At 45.8% G+C, this 21,297-nt stretch overlaps 2 protein-coding genes across 5 annotated transcripts; one reads left to right on the top strand and one right to left on the bottom strand.

Moving 5' to 3' along the window:
• Window positions 1–1,970: 1,970 nt before the first annotated feature.
• Window positions 1,971–12,616, top strand: trip6 (thyroid hormone receptor interactor 6). 4 transcript variants are annotated; one of them, XM_030338455.1, is made up of 11 exons: window positions 1,971–2,114; window positions 2,612–2,648; window positions 4,988–5,229; window positions 5,443–5,552; window positions 5,667–5,777; window positions 5,884–6,546; window positions 7,331–7,424; window positions 7,903–8,072; window positions 8,566–8,744; window positions 9,945–10,065; window positions 10,718–12,616. In XM_030338455.1, the coding sequence occupies exons 3-11, from the start codon at window positions 4,995–4,997 to the stop codon at window positions 10,847–10,849; spliced, it is 1,815 nt and encodes a 604-aa protein (XP_030194315.1). In that variant the 5' UTR covers window positions 1,971–2,114; window positions 2,612–2,648; window positions 4,988–4,994; the 3' UTR covers window positions 10,850–12,616. The 4 variants fall into 4 exon arrangements, with proteins under 4 accessions (XP_030194315.1, XP_030194313.1, XP_030194314.1 ...); XM_030338453.1 differs by having other exon boundaries at window positions 5,664–5,777; XM_030338454.1 differs by having other exon boundaries at window positions 4,985–5,229.
• Window positions 12,617–12,636: 20 nt separating this feature from the next.
• sst5 (somatostatin 5) lies at window positions 12,637–13,842 on the bottom strand. The gene is made up of 2 exons (XM_030338457.1): window positions 13,508–13,842; window positions 12,637–13,127 (listed from the first exon to the last, which is right to left on the bottom strand). Exons 1-2 carry the CDS (start codon window positions 13,625–13,627, stop codon window positions 12,942–12,944), a joined length of 306 nt encoding a protein of 101 aa, XP_030194317.1. The 5' UTR covers window positions 13,628–13,842; the 3' UTR covers window positions 12,637–12,941.
• Between the last annotated feature and the right edge of the window lie 7,455 nt (window positions 13,843–21,297).

The raw sequence follows: 21,297 nt of genomic DNA, 5'->3' as shown, positions 1-21,297 counted from the left end.
CTGTGAGAAAAAGAAAAAAGGTTTGGTAGCGGAAGCGGAAAACATTGTTTTGAACAATAATTATTTTCCTTTGTTTTATATTTTGGAGCGTGTTGCATAAAATAATGCAATTAAAGTATCATTCTTCAAATAATGTAAGACCGGTCCGTCACTAGAGTCCACAGAAGAGAAACAGAGTTGGAGTGAAGAGAGAAGTATGTGTACACTGACTGACGGCAGATTGGAATCTCATGAGGTCAGGTAGGTAGTTACGGGTATCGGTCAGTTAGTTATTTGGTCAGTAGTTGGCAGGCAGGCAGTGAAGAGAGATAAACAAACAGATGGATGAATAGATCGATCGATTATCAGACAGAAAGATAGATTGATTGATAAATGACATTCTTAAAATGACTATAACTTAAAATGACGGTGCTAAAAAAGAATCATAATTGGGTCGTAGCCATGGGGATAACACGCCCCCCCCCCCCTCCTTCCCAGAAGTCTTAGCCCAAAACCCTTCTCTACATAGCCGTTTGTCCATTCTGAGCTACTGTAGAGACATTGCGCTGCAACATGGCGACCCCATGGAAGAGGACCCCTTTCCCTAGGTAGATATGTAGGCCTCTCCTGGATGCAACACATTTCCACACACTTCACCTTTAATCTTATAGATGTATCAGGACTAGATTAGGCCGGATACTTCCAGAACATGACCCAAGACCTCCTTGATTAGGACCCGGCGGATGGCTTCCCTGGCAGGGACCCAACATCTGTAAACACATGTTGTGTAATATTACATTTTATAATATCTATTATATAGCTAATATATGCAAATGTACCCTGGTGTCCCTCTGGGTTCTTTCCTGGACCTCATCCTATTATCACTGTCGGCTAGGTCACTGGGTTCTGTCATTCACTCACATGGCTTTTCCCACCACAGCTATGCAGATGACACACTACTAATTCACCCATGCGCCAGCATTAATCTCTGCGGGACATCTGTGGATATCGACACACCAACACAGCTCCATCTAGACAAGACGGAGCTGCTCTTCCTTCCAGGGAGGGGATCCTCCAAGCCACCAACTGTTCATCAATATTGACTACTCTGTGGGGCCCGGTGACGCAGACCCCAAGGAACCTCGGGGGTGCCTCCGACAGCTGGTCAACATCGCTGCGAGAACCTGCTCTTCAACTTTTATGTTCAACAACATCAGGAGGAACCGTCCATTCCTCATCCAGAAGGCCATGCATCATTTGATCCAGGCTGTGGTCATCTTGCGTCTGGATTACTGCGACTCCCTCCTGGCAGGTCTGCCTGCACGGGCCCTTCCTCCTCTGCAGCTCATCCAGAATGCAGCAGCCCGGCTGGTCTGCCACCCCAGTTCTCCCACACTTACATCACTCCTCCACAGCCTGCAGTGGCTACCGTTGCCCACTGGGATCTGGTTCAAGTCCCGGGTTCGGTCCTACTGTGCTGCAAAAGACTCCGGACATGGTAAAACCATGCACTTCAGTCTGTCCACCACCACGCTCTATGCTTCGCCCTCACTACATGCAAGCCACTCAGCAAAATCCTGATTGTTTGGCACAAGCTCTCCACTGACAGCATCAGGACAGAAACCCAACAAATCTTTGCCTCGCAGACTGAAAAGTAATCTGTTCAGACTGCAGCTTGGCCAATGAAAAAATTAATCTCTTGCTTCTAACATGTAGCCCTTGAAGCAGTTAGCATACTTGATTCATTGTATGTACTTGCATGATAATTGCATTTATGGGTTGTAGCTTCATGATTTAATGCACTTATTGTAAGTTGCTTTTGATAAGTAAATTAAAAAGAAATGGAAATTATAATGTAATTATATATATGTAAATATCAAATCTAAATATAGCATCTATAAGTAATATAATCATATGTATTATGTAATATATACAGTTTTTTGTAATAGCTTGTGGTTCAGTGCATTCCATGGTGTTGTTTTACTGGTCAGCAAGATAGATGGGCTCGCGAGCGGCGCCGCGGCCCGTGACCACTCACAGCCCGCTACGTCACAGGGCTGGAATGTGGTGACGACTGCTACTGGTGGTTTGCAGAAGGCCTGTTAGTGTGTGACAAACTCGGGATCCACGAGAAAGTAGGTTACCGAAACGAAACATAAATAGGAGAAAGTTGTTTTTTGCAGTCGCTTCTGTTGATATTCCGATTGCAAAAAAATATATGTATAAAAATGGTAGTGTGTTTTTGTGGTGTTTGTGCAAACATAGCGAAAGAGCGGGTGGCTTTGGCGTTGCTTCTTTGCGTTACATCTATGAAAGTAGCCCCGGAGACGAGGCGCAGTTCAAGGCAGTGCTATCTTAACAAGTAAACAAACATGTGATTAAAGTTAATGGTAGCCATTTAGCAGTCATTATATCTTATCAAGATCCTCAATGCGGTGTTGTGGTCGCGTAAATACACACCAGACATGCTAGATGCTATCCACATGAACCCAAATACATTTTGGACACACGATGGTTTGCGTTCACGTTGCAAATCGACCAATTCGCTGGACCTACGTATAGAAAAGGCTGTGTGTTTTGTGTTTTATGCTGCTAGTCGTCTCTCACCGATTTGAACATAATCTATTTGCAGATGAGACTGAATGACAGAAGAGTGGCTACGTAAAAAGGTAGGAATCCGGATGCATTACTGTTGATTTCAGCTTTTCCGCAGCAACATTGTTTAATTCCAATTGATTTGGATTGACGTACACACCCTTACATGATTTGTGCATTCATACGTGTATTTGTAACAATGGAACAAAACCAGGTATCGCGAGGATTCGGGGTCGCAACTTTGGAATTTGATTCAAGAGTTGCAGCCGTCAGCGTTTTTTTTTTTACTCATTCATAGAAAGAAGGAAACGGTTAAAACATAACCTCGCCAATGCACAGGCATTGTCTCGCCAACCACATACATCAGACTGATAAAGCCGCTGTGATTAATGTCATGGCCCAGAAATCCCGGGATTTGGGTGTGTGTGCTCATCCCGGATTTGGAAAAGGGTTTATATCGTGTCAGTGGCGTAGCAGTCGCGGCGATTTTGTTCCTTAATCTTTCCAATAATAATACCAATGGTGGTTATTTCCAATATGTGAACATTGACTGGGGGCAGTGAACCCAAAATCGTTGCTTTTGTTTAAAATCTGGTCATATATATTGTATAGGATCTTGCCATTTGAACACTTTTATTGAAATAAGACCGTAATTATAGAAAACTGGAGTATAATCGTATGTTTTTTCCAGATTCCGTCAACCAGTACGTTCTACTGTGCTCCGAGCGCAGGAGCGTTGTTTTTGTCATGTCGAAGTGCCTTTTACAATACTCTTCTACATTACGAAAAATGGACACAGGCGGCGAGGTGTGTGGATGTGTGGAGCTCTCTGGGCAGCGGTTGTTGACAGTGAGGTCCGAAAGAGGTTGATGGTTCTCGGACACATGTAGTATAACGTCACGGTGGGTGGCGCTTTATATATGCATCATGCATAACACTGATTTATAACTATCATACACAACAACCGTGCTAATGTCCTGGGTCGTATGCATACAACTCCTAACGACTTTCAGACCCTATACACATTTTGTTTGAATTCCGACTGAAACCGGAGCTTCACTTACAATTTAAAGCCCAACCCATGTACAAGCTGTGAGTGGAGTTATATAAATATGTAATTGTACTAGTACTCTATGCCAGACCCGACCAACACTCCAATGAAACATAATATCCCTTTATCAACAAATTATTTGATATGCAATACCAAACTTTTTCAGAATACCCATTTGCAGAACCATATTAATAATTTGATTTAAAAAAACAAAACAAGCAAAAGACAGAGCATATTAATGGCAACAATGAACATCATTGGAAGCTCATATATTCAAATAAATGCTAAGAATAAAAAGAACAGCCGGCTGATATATTTTTCAGCTGCTCTCGTACATTATTTGGTTATTTATTTTCTTTGCATTATTATTTCCTTTATTCCTTGGAGGATGTGCAATAATATCATTATGCGAGCCAGGTGGCCCTGTGTATTTAGACACCTGGCTGTTGCATAAGTTTTCCTCTGTTAGTTTTTGCCTCGACTTAATTTGGAAATCTATGAGTACAAACAGCTGAAAAACAATTACTATTGTGCTGAGAAACAGGCCAGGGGACACCACCTGTGTTTGTGTGTGTGTATGTGTGTGTGTGTTTGCACTTAATGGTTTCTTTACGGTTTTCCGACCATATCAATGCCATGGATCTTGGTTGAGGTTTCACATGCACACACACAGACACACACTCGCACTCACACTCGTGTTCAGGAGCACGGCGAAGCCTGTGCTGGAAGTCCCCTTGCCTTTTTAGAGTAGGGCCCGTCTTCCTGTCTTTCTACCAGAAGCCCATTGTTAAGTCAACGTGTTGCCATTGGAAACATAATAAATGAAGCATCACTTGGTTTCCATTGGTTACGCGTGACAAAGGGCTATACAGATGGCCCCTTAAGTATTGGCAGGGAATCCATTGGCGAGTGTCATTATTGGTGGCAATGTATAAGAATGCAGCCATACCACTTTCCGAGATCTTGTGACGTATTGACGCATGGCGATGAATGATTCCGATGAACCAATTAATATTTATTACCGTGCACAATAACAGTACCAGTGACTTGTAATTTTACACTGACCTGAATGTGTTTAGCCCATCACACATTACAGACATGCTTCCTTCAGTCAAAACGGCAGCAAAAAAACGTATATATATACATATGTATGTGCATAATAAAACGCATACACCCTGGTCTCATTAAGGATCTTTATCTCAGGTCCTCATTCAATTATTAAATTCCTATGATTCCTTCTCATTCCAGTCTCTGGGACTTCTGCATAAGAACAAACCTCGGATGATTTCTGTCTGCAAACCCTCCCCCCAGAACCACCCCCTCACACCTCCCCCTCTGTCTGTGTTGGTCTCCCTCCAGAAGTGGTGACATGTCCGGCCCCACCTGGCTCCCGCCCAGGACCCTGGACCCCGCCGAGCAGACCGGCCCCCCGATGTCCCACGTCACCGCAGGGGGCGACATCTACCGGCTCCCCAACAAGAAGGGCCCCCCCGGCCACCCGGCCCGGCCCAAGTACAACCTCTACGAGCAGAACGGGGACGGTGGAGGAGGAGGAGGTGGAGGTGGTGGAGTAGCCACCAGATACATGGCAACTGGACCCACAGGTACGACCGAGCGATCAGCCCCAATCAATCAGACACTGATGAGGATGATGAAGTGTTAACGATGATTATGGTGTTAATTATGAGAATGAAGTGGTAATGATAATGATGACCGATGTCTCCTTTAATTCATTAATCCTGTTGGAATAGATTTGATATTTAAAGAACCCCCAAACGAAAAATTTACTTGTTTGTAATGCCCACTCCAACCACCAGGGGGAGCTGCTCATCATTCATCCAGTGACCACTACTACCCTCCTCCTCCCCCCCACGGCCCGAAAGAAGACCGCAGCTGGAGCCCCCACATGGATGGCTACGGGCCAAGGGTAGGGGGCTGCGCAATAATGAAAGCTTCAGCCGTTGTGGGGGAAAATCTATTCTCACAAAACAGACTTTAGGTTAATATCTCAAGTCTGAGTTATATGTGTTTCTTTCAGCAGCGTAGCCATGACAACGCCATGGGCCACCGCTCCAACATCGACGCCGACATCGACTCCCTGACCAGCATGCTGGCCGACCTGGACAGCCACCAGCCGGACCCCAACACACAGGTGGGCCGGGTGACACTCCCCCCGGGGGCGGTCTGAGAGGAGCTAGGCAGTCGGTAAGACCCCCCAGGCTGACCATGTCTCTTCTCTCCCCCCCCTCCCCGCGCAGCTCTACGACAACGTGCCCTACAGCCCCCACCCCCAGGCCGACCGCTACAGCCCCTCTCCCCAGAGCGTGGCTCCGCCCCCGCTGCCGAGCCGGCCCTCCGTGGGCTACCCCCCCCACCCCTCCCAGAACCAGTACCACCAGGGCCGGGCCTACCCCGCCGAGCCCCAGTACCCCCAGCACCAGCAGTCCATCCCCCAGCACCACCACGGGCCCAGCCCCCACCAGCACAGCCCCCACCCCCAGCAGCAGCACCACCACCCCCACCTCCAGCAGCAGCACCACCCCCAGCAGGACTACTACACCTCGTCCTCCTCCTCCTCCGGCGCGGGCCCCAAGCCCTACCCCCAGCCGGTGCCGGCGTCCTACTCCACCGCCTCCACCCCCACCGGGCCCCGCTTCAGCGTGCAGGTGAAGACGGCGCAGCCCGTCACCTACTCCCAGACGGGGCGGCAGGCGGAGCAGGCGCACACGCCGCCGCCGCCGCCCCGCCAGCACCAGCACGGGGCCCCGGCCCCGGGGGGGGCCCCGCGGGGCTGGTACGCCGGGGCCCCCCAGGGCCAGGAGATGCACCACCCCGGGGCGGAGCCGGGCCCCCAGGGGGGCGGCAGAGGGGCCCAGAGGGGGCCGGAGGGCGGCCCGGGGCCGACCTACCAGATGAACAAGGTGAGAGGGCGGAGCCACAGCAGCAGAGGGGGGGAGAGTGTCTTGGGGGCCTCATTTACATTCACCGTGGCAACGCAGGGGTTTTTTGCATGAGGGAAGAGATTCAGTGCCGGAGGCGCACAAGCGGTGTGTGGCGCGAGACAACTGAAGCATGTGTTGGGTTCAGATGTACCGAGTCACGGGGACATATTGGGAAGTCTAGAACAAAGCAGTGATTGGTTGAATAAGGTTTGAGGAAGGGCCGAACTATCATTTTGTTTTTACCGTTTGTACCATTCATCAAAGTTCCTCTTTTTGTCTGCGGTTGCACGCTGCGTTACGATAACGAGTCCAGCTGTATATCAGATCATTTTAAATAATAATCTAGATTGATTTGCTACATACTTTCCCCACACATTGATGAACTGACCGACCAGTTGGTCTTCAACCGTACCAATGTCTTTGAGCAGTGCCCTGTGTATCTATCTACCCTGTGTCTCTATCTGCCCTGTGTGTCTATCTACCCTGTGTCTCTATCTGCCCTGTGTGTCTATCTGCCCTGTGTGTCTATCTGCCCTGTGTGTCTATCTACCCTGTGTATCTATCTGCCCTGTGTGTCTATCTACCCTGTGTGTCTATCTCCCCTCTGTGTCTATCTCCCCTGTGTATCTATCTGCCCTGTGTCTCTATCTACCCTGTGTGTCTATCTGCCCTGTGTGTCTATCTGCCCTGTGTGTCTATCTGCCCTGTGTGTCTATCTACCCTTTGTCTAACCGTCCTCACTGTCTCCCCATGTGGCCTCCAGGGGGCGTCCACACCCAGACCTGAAGAGGAGCTGGACCGGCTCACCAAGAAGCTGGTGTACGACATGAACCACCCCCCTGTCGAGGAGTACTTTGGTACGGCCTTTGTTCTTTCAATTGACACGTTAATGATGCTTTCTTTTTTTTAAGTCATAAAAGCAGCAGAACTTTGTCGTGGAGGTTAGTCCAAAGGGAGAAAAAACATATTGAGTGGAACAAACTCATCTTTTTTTTGTAATCAACTCTACAACCCTTTTTCACCTCTATACGACCACACCCTTTTTTTGTTGCACATTTTCACTGAAGTGTTTATATTAAGGGCATCTAGCAGACTCTTTTTCTAAGCGACACTTGTCAGAACTTATTTCAGTCTACACATATGCTCTAATAAAGCAGTACCAGTGTTGACCACATTCAGGACCGCGGTGTCATCAGGACTGTCCCACCTTTTAGTCCGTGTTATTATGTTTGGCTTCACGCCAAACGTAATAACGGCACCGCCTGCTGTGTTACGTGCCGTTTTCTGCCCCGGGTGTTCCAAAGCGTGACCTTGTGCGTGCGTCTGGGTCCCCAGGCCGCTGCGCCCGCTGCGGGGACAACGTGCTGGGCGACGGCAGCGGCTGCATCGCCATGGAGCAGGTGTTCCACGTGGAGTGCTTCACCTGCATCACCTGCCACGCCCGCCTGCGGGGGAAGCCCTTCTACGCCCTGGACAAGAAGAGCTACTGCGAGAGCTGCTACATCGTGGGTTTGAGCTGCGGCCACAAGGCCCCGACTTAGTTTGGCTCCTTGCTTTGTCGTCTTTGTGTTGTTGCATTTTCTTGGCAACACGTCACCAAGAAAATGCTAATGATGTGAATGTGATAAATACAATTGATGTCCCGTACACAACCGATAAGACAATAACGATAATGCAAATGGAAAATAAGAAGGATAGAAAATAATTGTTGCGCAATTTCCTTAATTCCTAATCTAATCGAATGTGTAAAATGTTAATCAAGCTTCATTTGAGTGGCACATTTTCAGTATGAGGGGCCATCTGTGGCCAATTGAAAATGTTCAACGACTACGTTTTCATTTAAAAGACGTAGGTTCGATGTGCGACGAAAATGACCTTTGGTCGGTCATCCCTCTGTATAAAAGTGGTGAGCGAGTCGTGGTCAGGGTTTTAGTGGGAAGGAAAAACCCATTCTCTCCTGTGTCTCTCTCCCTCTCTCTCCTCGTGTCTGTACACTAGAGTACGCTCGAGCGTTGCTCCAAGTGCTCCAAGCCCATCCTGGACCGCATCCTGCGGGCCATGGGCAAGGCCTACCACCCTCGCTGCTTCACCTGCGTGGTGTGCAACTGCTGCCTGGATGGGGTGCCCTTCACCGTGGACGCCACCTCCCAGATCCACTGCATCGAGGACTTCCACAGGTGCACACTCGTACACCCACACTAACATGAAGACTAACCCCACCCCAGGTGGAGTTAGTCTTCGTGTTAGTGTGGGTGTATGAGTTGAAGTTAGTATGAGTCTAAGTTAGTGTGGGTGTATGAGTCGAAGTTAGTATGAGTCTTAAGTTAGTGTGGGTGTATGAGTCGAAGTTAGTATGAGTCGAAGTTAGTGTGGGTGTATGAGTCGAAGTTAGTATGAGTCGAAGTTAGTGTGGGTGTATTAGTCTAAGTTAGTGTGGGTGTATTAGTCTAAGTTAGTGTGGGTGTATGATTCTAAGTTAGTGTGGGTTTATGAGTCTAAGTTAGTATGAGTCTAAGTTAGTGTGGGTGTATGAGTCTAAGTTAGTGTGGATGTATGAGTCTAAGTTAGTATGAGTCTAAGTTAGTGTGGATGTATGACTCGAAGTTAGTATGAGTCTAAGTTAGTGTGGATGTATGACTCGAAGTTAGTATGAGTCTAAGTTAGTGTGGGTGTATGAGTCCAAGTTAAGTTCTGGGGACATTAATTTACCACCAAATACGTCCTTACGGACTTTCAAAAGGTTCAGGAAACTTGGGGATGGGGCTTGCAGTGCTGATTGGTGGAAGACTCTCAGCAGGAGGGGATTTATTTAATCCCCCTCATCCGTGAACTGTCATTCGTCCCACTATTTGACACTTTTCTTTCTTTTATTTGCTGGGAGACCCAATGTCCCACTGTATTGTAAATAAGAGCTGCCTACATGCATCACTTAAGCAACATAATATGTCACTTAGTCAGTCACCACAACAGACGGAAACACCTAGACTAGGAACCCTGCTTCTACCCCAGCCTGCAGGAGATATCTTGAAAATCCTCGTGAATAAAAAAAAGGAAATACTTTTCTCGAGGAGAAGCATCAGATACCCCCCCCCCCCCCCCCCCCCCCCTGCCCGCTCTAAATCCAAAGCTAAAACTATCGTCGGTTTACACAGAAATTTGTATCATATTATGATTGTTCTTCTTAATTTTCGGATATCCCTGCACTCAAACACACGGAACCAGTGAAGAGCACTCTAGCTTATACCCTCCATCCTGTGTGTGTGTGTGTGTGTGTGTGTGTGTGTGTGTGTGTGTGTGTGTGTGTGTGTGTGTGTGTGTGTGTGTGTGTGTGTGTGTGTGTGTGTGTGTGTGTGTGTGTGTGTGTGTGTGTGGAGCAGGAAGTTTGCCCCGCGCTGCTCCGTGTGTGGCCAGGCCATCATGCCCGAGCCGGGCCAGGAGGAGACGGTACGCATCGTAGCGCTGGACCGCAGCTTCCACGTCAACTGTTACGTCTGTGAGGTGAGAGGCACGCACGCATGTACGCACGCATGCAAGCGTTTGTCATTAAAGGGGACGCATCATACCACCAGGTGTGAGTGTCAATAGCCGCTAAAGGACGTTTTGAAAATCGGCCCCTTCTGACATCAAAAGAGGAGGCAGACTTTCAAAACGGCTTGTAGTGCCTAATCACATTCACACCAGGTCGTATAATGTTTCACCTTTAAGGCCAAGACTTGATGGCCTTCTGTTATTTCACATGCTCCTATGTTAAAACATAATTGTTTATAGGTAATGATTTGTGAGTCTCATACTCGACTTTAACTGATGAAGGCGTTGTGAAGGACCACGTTTGAACACGGTTGAATACGGTGCTTTAAAAATAGGGTCACTGTTCCACTACCAGGATTGATGTGGATGAGAAAACTCCATGCATAATGGACTGATGGATAGATCAACCGCCCAGCCCAGCCAGTGGTCCGCACCCACTGGTTTGGCTCATCCATCCATCCTTCGATACATATGGTTGGACTGGAGTGCACTATCGGGCGGATTTGTAATCAATTAATTTTTTTATGTTATACCTGGTGGTAAGGTAGGGATGGCTGTAATGGATTCATGAGGGGGAAGGAGTTAACTGTGTGTGTGTGTGTGTGTCCGTGTGTCCATCCAGGAGTGCGGCCTGCTGCTGTCTTCCGAGGAGGAGGGCCGGGGGTGCTACCCGCTGGACGGTCACATCCTGTGCAAGAGCTGCAGCGCCCGCCGCATCCAGGACCTCTCCGCCAAAATATCCACCGACTGCTAGCACGCCGCGGAAGCCGTCGGTTGGTTCCACTGGCATCAACTCTCAAGCAGTTTCAAAATAATGGCAGATTCCGATCTGGTTGAACGAGTTGGGGGTAGTTAAGATAACAAATATATACAAAATCATGGTACTCCCTATGTACCGCGTTTTTCTGAGGCCACACTTGAGGCTTCGGTTCTTTGGTGCCCCCTAGTGGTACAGAATCGCTAATGATGTTTCCTGTTCACAACGGTCACGCTCGTGACTTGTCATGTGAACCACACTCTGTTGTTTGCTTCCGCCGGACTCGGGGTCCCTTACTAAAAAATACCGTCCTATAGTTTTGTTGTTATTTTCTTTTTATTTCTCGTTTATTCCCTTTGGTTCAGTGTCACCTTCAGAAAACCTGACCTGCAGGCAGCTAGGGCTCCAACACAGGAGCCACTTACAACGTCAAATCACCGCGTACTACACGGCTAATGGCTACTGCATTTGCTTGTTACTGGGATTGGTTCAAAGGAGGGTCCAGCGACACTGACTTTGGCCAATCAGAATGCCACGGTGTTTCACCAAAGAAGGCGACGGTGTTACTTTGTATGATGTTTGCCTTTGGTTACTCTTAAGATGGCTCCTGGTCTACACCTGTACCCTCCATAGGTCATAGGTCATAGGATATGAATAATGGTAGATAATATGATGTTCAACACGTGTGGTACCACTGTGTTCACTATAAATAAATGGATGACAATTGGATTTTAGGGGAACTACTTTGAAATATGAAAATAATGGAATTAATGTATTCAAAAATGAAAAAGTACTTATGAGCGTTGAACGACCCCAATGCCACCTCGTAGAAAGTATCAAATACAACGTGAACTGTGACTGTACATAATTGTTTGGTTTCAACGCTAACCGATGCTAGTATGCTAGTACAACACAGAACAAGGCACGGCTTTCATTTGGGACCTCCTGCCAAATCAACATTTCTAGATGTCCGGAAATCAATTATTATTATTATTTTATTTTTTTCGTTGTTACTTAAAAAAACAAACTGTTTTATACTTGACTGTTACCGTGAATATGAAGGTGCAATGAAGTTCAAATTCAATCAACTGCCAAAAGCAGAAGAAAACCAGGGTTGTCAGACAACTTATTTTGAGGGCCATGTAACGAAGCCAGGTCCTCTGGCTCGTTCTTTGTGTTACAGTATTTATTTAGTTTGGCTTTTTCCTGTTTACCCGGTCTTTCCGTCCGACACTTATTTTTATTTTTTATTTTTATTTTGTGTGTCCTGTGTTTATCTGCCATCAAGGGCTAATCTTTTCCAAAAGCTTACCTCAATGACTTCTGGCTCTGTGCCATCCTTGTTTTTCTGATGCGTTACCCTTCATTCACATTGTTAGATTTACTCGCTTGTCTTTTTTTTTTTACAATACATTGTCAAAACTCATTGAGGTTATTTTCTTATCCGAGGTCAAAGTGCCATGATGAGATGAGTTAACACACTAGACACGCCAACGTCAGTAAATCAACGCGACCTGCTGGGTTTGTTGTTGTTTATGTTTGGGCTGCCAATGCGAATCCTGCTTTGCTGAAGTCGGCCGCGACATGAACGAAACCCCCGTGACATCACCCACCTGAAGGCTTCTGTTTTGTAGCCTACCGAAGCACGGGGTTGTACGTTCGACACAAGCTGCGATAGGAACCGTTTGATGAAATGAGAGCAATATGACTATATGATGTGGCTTCTCCCATGCAGATTGTACTTCATTAAAAAAAAAAATACCCTATTAAAAAAATGTTTTTGTTTTAATTTTAGTTTATATACTTTAGGTTCAGTTTTAATCATTTTTACACAGTGCATCTTTTTGCTCCACCCAATACAGCTGTGTCCAGTGGTAATGAGGTCTGGCTCGGCATCCTTGTTCTTTACATGTTGTGAAACTGGTCTAGTCAATTAAAATAATAAATTAAGTATAATTTCCATCTCAAACTAAACAGTAACATTGCTTGAAAAACAAGGAATAACAGACTTTAGTAATTGTAAATTAAATATGTATTAAAAAGACGCCACAAGAATAAATTCTGTATAATGTTAAATATGTCTAAAGCACTAACAAGATGTAAACGTCTTCCAAAAGAAGTTCCGGCAGCCTGCCTTGCGCTCTCTTTGGGAAAGGGCCAGGTGGCGCCGCATCACTTCCCTGATCCCCGACACCTCCTCCTCGGGTAGTACCTCGTTGGTGCGGGCAGGGGCCATTTCAGCCAGATAGTCCAGTAAGAGCATTCGATCAAGGTCCTTTTAAAGAAGATAAAACTATGTTAAAGCGAAATGGTTGGTAAATATGGTTCAGATTGAGTGAGTTGGCCTATAGATTCTGGTATAGTGCAAATATACATTTAGCCTACAAAACAATTGGACCCAACACAAACATTTATATCGCTATATGTAAAGCTGGGTAAAAATGAAATGACAAAACCAATCCATTCAACAGACTTCAGGAAAATTAAGAGAATCCATTTTCCGGCCCACAGCAAGTAAAGCAAAAACACCTGGATGCTATAATAAAAATAACTCAAATCTTTTAGAAAATAAAATATTTTCTACACAATTAAACACACTAAATATTGAAAAATATAGAAAAAATGCAATTATTTATCGAATTCTTCCGAACTCACCTCCTCCGTCTCCAGGTATTCTCCGAGTCGCTCCGACTGGGGAGCGCCGTCCACTCGGGAAAGCGAGATGGATCCAAGCAGCACCGCGAGGCACACGTAGCACAGTTGGGTCAAGGTCATTTTAGTTTTTTAAACTCCTTGTTCAAATCAAAAGGCCTGAGAGCTCAAACCGAAGAAGGGAAATTGTGGCGCGTCTGTAGATTTCCCTCCCCACTCTGTCCGTCAAACAAGGTTTCTCCGTCGCAGTCTCGGTCACCAACGAGATTTGACAACAAAACGATGAATTGAGTAGCGACCCTATACTTCAAGGCCTCCCCCCCACCGCCCCGACCCTATCCCCCGTCATACCCCGACCCAGCGGACGACGTGATTGGTGGAGAGAGGAATGACTCGGAGAAGGGGAAAAGATGTGTGTGCGTGCGTGTGGGGGGGGGGGGGAGAGAAGGTCAGCACCGTGTCCTCGATCTTGCATTGGGCCCGCCCCAACCTTACCCACCCCCTGCTGTCTTATAATTAAGACCACCGTGCCCCCATACAATAACCATGCTAACATTGAAACAGTGAACAAACAATAACTTTTAATGGTGATTGTGTCTGATGCGTAGGCTAAGGTGACCAGATTTCTGAACTGAAAATCGGGGACATTTTCAATGCAGCGGTGAAAAATCCTTACATATTATCATTATGAAATAAAAAATGGGGACAAGTACTTTTTCATTTATTTTAACCAGCTTAGTGGGCGAAAAGTTAGGAAAATTCTGTGGGCCAGTGACTGACAGGGGCCCTGAAAAAATATTAGAACATTAGTTATGTTAATAAAAAAACATCATTAATGGATTTTAATGGAAAATCAAATGTATAATTAAACAAACACTATCAGTATGCAGAATGTTTCCTTCATGTCTTCACAGTGTTATATTATCACAACTCAATGTCATATTGTAAAGTTAGTATCGGACAATAAGATAATTGAAGCCTTCACAGGTAGAGGTGTGGTTACAGAAACTGCACATGGTTGGCGTTGCCTGTGTGTGTGTGATGGTGGGACCCAGTGTGATATCTTTTAATGGGGCCCAACATCCCTGGTGGCGCCCCTGCAAAAGGTTAATACATCAAAATATCAGCACCCACAAATATCATGTATCAGTAGTGCACAGCAGTGTCAAAAACACAAATATAGAATAATACATGAGAAAAAAATCTCTCTTCCAAAGTTAAGTGTCATGTGCAAAGACTGCTGCCAGACCAGTAGCTAGTAAATATCATCAAGATGTAATTAGTAATAATTACCAAGTCAAAACATATAAAAAGATGTAATACTCTCGTCTGTTCTCTTCTCCTTCAATGCTTTTCTTTTCTTCACCCTTCTTTCTTCTCTCCTTAGCTTCCCTCTGTTGTTTACTTCTATATTTCTGCCTTTCCATACTATTCTCCTGCTCTTTTCATCTTCTCTCCTTCACTCTGTTGATTACTTATTTATTTATTATCCCTTTACTAAAAACATTGACATAAAACAGTGACTCAGGGCATCAGCTAATCAAATGGTCTGCATTTATAACTACTACAGTCATTGGTTACCCACACAGCCCGACAAAAAAAAACAGCAGCCTAACACACACAACTATCAACCATTGACTGATTATTAATTAATTTATTATTAATAAATAATGTCATCATTATTATTATTTTAACAGTCTCAGGTCCCTATGCCTACAGGAAAATCATATGCTACCAAAGCAGTCTTCCACCTCCCCCTCTTCCAAAACAGAGCCACATACAATGTCATCACCTGGTAATCTCATGCTAACGTTAACATTACAGCTTCACTAATGACCGATATGAAAACATTGTCACGTTCACTGACTTTTATAACGTTACGTTAGGTCTTCAGTTCAGATAAACAATCATACTTATTTTAACGTTACCACTTCTCACACACACACACACACACACACACACACACACACACACACACACACACACACACACACACACACACACACACACACACACACACACACACACACACACACGTCTACTGCCAATTCACACAAAATAAATAAGTTCATACACAACATACCATTTATGAGACCGCTGATCTTCTCTTTTTCCTTTTTGCCGCCTCTAGATTGTTGTTGTTGATGCTGCTGCGTCTGGTCGTACGTCCTGATAACGTCTGTACGTCATACGACGTCTTCTCTGGTGCTGCGTTAAATTACTACCGTAATAACTGGTGTTTGAGTCTGCGCGCATTTTTCCCCCATTCACCGTCAAAATCGGGGACATTTCCGGGGACAGCTTTGACCGGGGACAGATCACCGAAAACGGGGACTGTCCCCGGAAATCGGGGACGTCTGGTCACCTTAGCGTAGGCCTACTTGTTGATTCATTTGTTAAGTTTGTGTTTTCTTTAGTTATTTTGTAGAACGAGATGACACATGTGATTCTAATAATATACCCTTTCGGTGTGTCAGTCGTGATTAGCGATCTTTAGCAGTTTTGTATACGTGTCAAGGAAACAGTGTGATGCTCACATGCTGTGCGCAGTTGCTAATGACACAAAGTGACTCAAATGTTAATGAGGCGGTGTGTGTGTGTGTGTGTGTGTGTGTGTGTGAGTGTGGGCCTATTTATGTTTGTTTGCGTGTATGTGGGCATGTTTGTGTGTGTGTGTTTGTGTGTGTGTGTGTGTGTGTGTGTTTATGTTTGTTTGCGTGTATGTGGGCATGTTTGTGTGTGTGTGTATGTGTGTGTGTGTGTGTGTGTGTGTGTGTGTGTGTGTGTGTGTGTGTGTGTGTGTGTTTGAGTGTGCAAGTGCGTGGGTGTTTGTTTGTGTGTGTATTTGATGGTGCACGTGCGTGTGCGTGCATACGTGTGTGTGTGTGTTTGTGTGTAGGACCCCCGCCAAACTGTTGGCCCCCAGAAACCAAGAGGACCAAGGGCTCCATTCCAACAGTGGGGGAGTGTCAGTGAAAGGAATGACTCCCACACCTGTCGGCTGAAAATAAAGACAAAGGAAGTGTTTAAGGTATTAAAAAAGGTTATACATTTCCCAAAGCAAATCCTGACAAACGTCTTTATGTGTGTGTGTGTGTGTGTGTGTGTCTTTGTGTGTGTTATACAACATAAAACAACACGTATTGTTATAGGTAATTCGTAACTTTCAAAAGACCTTACCATCCTAGCCTTCTCCTATGTACCATTAGTTATGATTATAATACATTATTATCGGTGCCGTTTTCATATTTCGCAGATTGGATCCTCTATTACTCATCTGAATCCCGATGAACCTCTAGTGACTTGGTAACATTTACCACGCAGAAGATAATGTCATTGCGACGGGCCCCCCGCTGTGGCCCAGCCCCCCACCGGGCAGGAAGGAGGGGGGGTGGAGGCGCAAATCACTGCCAGTATGTTGCAATTTGCATGGATATGTAATCACCTTTGAGTTTATAACATTTACCTTTATCTTATACCTGGAAAACAAGCCTGTTTGAAATTGAAATTTCTAATTTCAAGTTGTATGATTTCACAAACACGATTTCAAATATTCTCTGAGTCAGATACACAATGTCAAGTTGGATCTTCAAATGTTTCAACTTGCCATATTGGAATTTTAAAAAAGGTTAATTCAAAACGAATAAATGCGGCTGTCCTTGTCTTCAAAGTGCAATATTTCTAATGTTATGAATTCAAAGGTGTTTATATTTACCGATTCAAAATTCAGCAGCTTTTACAATTCAAACATTTGGCAGTCACTTGCTTCCATAATCGAGGAAAGAAGGGAAGCAAGGAATGTGAAAGTTATAATGACCAATAAGGATTTTGATTGTAAAACTGATACTTATTTATACGAATTGAATGCTTCCATAGGACTCACATTTAAATTTTTACTTTAATTACGATTCAAAGTGTAGCGGGCTCTCATTGGTCTACTGCGAGCATGCTCCCTATAAAGAACTCCAATCAGGTGCGGATTTCAAGTCATAAATGCATCTGGCGAGTAAATAACACAAGGTATCCATGTAAACAAATCCTACAGGCCACGTCGTAAAAACATAGTGTTGAATAAATATGTATTTATTTTTGTCTGTTTTTTTATACAATTACACATTAATTTCGAGATCCTCCGTAGGTTCTCCTACTGATTACTCCGCGTCTTTAATGTAGGATGACTTGGAAATGTTTCCCCTTGCTCCTCCTCGCAGTGTGCATGGAGACATCGGTCCTGGCAGGTAACATATAGCTCATTCTCCACTCACTTCGTTTAGATCAGACTGTGAAGGGCTTTACGCACATTGTTCTCAAAATTGTTTCTCGAATGATTAGGGGACTTTTGGACGCATTGCCACGAACGTCACTTCTGGGTTACAATAAAGTCAACCTTCCTCGCTGAGAAGTTCGGTTTCAATTTTGAAGGTAACACTGATGTTTAACAAATCATTCAATTTATAAAACGAATGATGTTTATGTAGCATATATCCCTTATTGTTTTGATCGTGTTAAATTTGTTTGATTAGTTATTAAACGATGCATTACCTTTCCGTTAACATGCATTACATTAACCAGACCGGAGTGAAGTCCACATCCCATCCGCTCGAGAGGCGGCCAAATGCGGCTACACGGCCTTCCTGAACCACCGTGGCGACCTGGTGTTCCGGGCATCCTTTCTTGCCTGCAACGTCCTTAGTCAGGTTGAACGTTCACATGTTATCAATTTGATGCAATTTTGGCATCATCCCTTTCACATACGTGTTCTCCCCCCCCCCCCCCCTACATATTAATGATTTTCTCTGTTGCAGAATGACACAGAGTACAGTTTGCATATGTGGTTTTGGAATCGCTGGGCCAACGGGACTGCCACAGCTTTTCCATTCCGCCTCTACTGCGCCCTCCAGTGGCCGTGGGGCGCCAGGGAGATAGTGTGTGAGGAGAACTACATGGAGGTGAATACACAGCCCTCTTGTTTCGAGTTATCTATTATTATTGGATGGCTTTAAAAATGATGGTGGGGGATTGCTACAGGGACAGATTGTTGCTTGGCTTAACCAACTGTACAACAGCAACATTTTGAAGAGACAATGAGTTTGGCAGTTTAAAAACAAATAGGGTCATTTACAATGTAAGCCTTCCTCTTGAGAAAGACACCACACTACAAAACACTTTTTTTCTTAATGTTAATTGGATGTTAAAGGTACCATTGTGTGTAATTATTGAAATGACAGTAGAGATTAGAGAACTGTCATTTTCAATTGATATTGCCAGCGATTTTAAGTCTGTCTGTGTCTGTGTCTGTGTCTGTGTCTGTGTCTGTCTCTTGTCAGGTGTCTGTCCAACTCCCCGTGCTTCATGCTTCCTTCAAAGCCCAGCCGGTGAGCTACTGGCCATTCAAACCCATACTAATATATATTTATTTATTTATTTGCAAGTATAAAAATAACAACAAATGTAAATGTATTGAGTTGGGGTTGCCATGGCAACAGAAGAGCCACAAGCACCCTCCAAGTAGCTATTTTACCGTTAAAAAAAAAACGTAAACATATGTGAAATAGGATTTCCCTTGACACAACCGTCCACCGGACTCTTCTGAGCAGGACAATACGGTGTTGGAGTCGGGGGTCCGGATACACCGGCAGTCCGCACCGGGGGAGGATGAAGGGGAGGCCAGCCTAGAGCCCGTCATGTCATGGAGGGAGGCCTCCGACCTGGGCTACCTCGTCTCCCACGCCGGGCCCCGGCTGCTGCTCCGCGCGGCGTACTCCTCTCCTCTGTCGTACACCGTCAAGGTGCAATGCACGGTGTTTTAAGTAGTATTTCAACGCTAAATGGTTGGATTTAAATGGTATTGGCGGCAGTCGCTATTGTCTTTCGTTTCTCTTGGTTGGAGAGAAGTTGTGGTAAAAAAAAATAACAACAAAGTGTCATTAAATCCAAATGGTGGAGTGGATAATGTATTTTTCAGTGATCCTAGAAAATGGTTATTATTAATTAACTTATTATTATTTACTGGGAGAGATTTGGAGGACCCTGGGATGTTGGTATTTAAAATCATGCACCTTAAATTGACGTTTTACCCTCGTGGTTTTGTTCCCTGGTGTTTTAGGAGCAGGGATTGGACATGGAGGTGATGAGCGCCTCCATCCTCCTCTCAGTCCAGGGGGTCCCGATGGCCGTCAGCACCGTCGCCGCCTGCAACAAGAGTGAGGTTCACTCAAATTAGAACTTATAAAAAAGTGAAATGACCTAATAATAAATACATAAATGATAAATGATAAAAGTATAAAAATTTAATCGATAAAAAACTTTCCCAGCAAACCATTAAAAACGATTGAAATTTTTGCATTCAAGTAATACTAACAAACGTTTCAATATTGTTTTCATCTGAAACCGTCGAGCACAGTACAGCAATTAGAAAAACTAGACACAAGCTTAACACAACCCCCCAAAGAATATAACAAAGATCTGCTGAAAATTAAAGTTATATATTTCAATAAAAAAAATATATGCATCAATCACAAATGTTGTACGGTGATATGATCTCACAGCGCTGGCTGGAATTAAGATGTCTGTCTGTCTGTCTGTCTGTCTGTCTCTCAGACCAGGCCGTAGTGGACGGTCCTGACCTGCTGTGGGCGGACCCCCACGCCGTCCCCCAGCTGACCCGGGGCCGGCTCCGGGAGGGGCCCTCGAGGCTGGGGGTGGGGCCCCTGATGGTGAGCGCGGTCGAGGCCCAGGAGAGGGGGTACCGCGTCCGTCTGTCCGACGGGCGGCTGGAGCTCCGGGTCCCCCTCGCCTCCCCGGGGTTGGACGTCACGGTACGGAGAGACCCCCAGAGAGCACAGGGACGTCCTGAACGGGGCTGCGCAGACCCAGCAGGGGGTCCTCCCTCTTAAAGGTCCCCCATTGTACCACTAGCTGTGAGCTAGCTGACATCACAAGTGGGCGGGTCCACCTAGATGTGTGACGGACAGATGAGCAACGTTTGCTCCAGTCCACTGGGTAGGCTGGTAGACTGATCTATCCAGCACACATCTAGGTGGACACGCCCACTTGTGATGTCAGAAGAGGCAGATTTTCAAAACGGCTTGTAACAGCTTACCACCCTCACACCTGGTGGTATAATATCTATGTCACCTTTCAGAATGGCTATACCTCTCTCGGTCTTTGCTGGGTCGTCTCTTTGTGATCTGGTTCAGAAGACTTTATGAATCTCAGCTGGGTTGGGGGTGGGGGGGGTGGATAGTTTGTGTTACATTTTCTCCTTGGGGAAAGATTAGGACATATAAAATGACAATGCACCCCGATAAGCGAGCGACGGAGAAGGTGAAGAACACCCATGTTGTCTGCTTCCTTGTTTTGTTCCCTAATCAAAGCCTCTTTCGCTTCATGGACGCTCCCTTCACAAGGGCCTCGTGCATTATGGGATGCATGGTGGTGTGTTGCAGAGCGCGGTGGTGGAGGGCCGCTACGGTCAGCGAGCGGGGCTCCAGCTGTTCTTCCTGCGCCAGTGGGGGGACGAGCGTTGGCCCCTCACCCAGCACCGATCCCTCCGGCTCCTGAGGGCCCCCTTCGTGCCGCGGGCCCCTCTGCTCAGCCACAGTGAGCCCACCTGACCGGCTGAAGGCTCAGTCGCGGTTCCACTTCGACGCAGCGCGTGGGGCTCTACGGACCCCCGACGTCCTTGCAGACCCTCCTTGCGTCCACCGCAAAGGCGTGAAGAAAAAATTGTAATCTTGCGTCAAGGCGAGGCAGCCGCAAGGGCTGTGATTGGTCCTTGGTCATTACATTGC

Source organism: Gadus morhua, chromosome 17 (assembly GCF_902167405.1).
Source record: "Gadus morhua chromosome 17, gadMor3.0, whole genome shotgun sequence".
In the NCBI taxonomy this organism is placed as follows: Eukaryota; Metazoa; Chordata; class Actinopteri; order Gadiformes; family Gadidae; genus Gadus; species Gadus morhua.
Note: the sequence above shows the minus strand (reverse complement) of the source record. Positions and strands in the feature narration are given on the sequence as shown.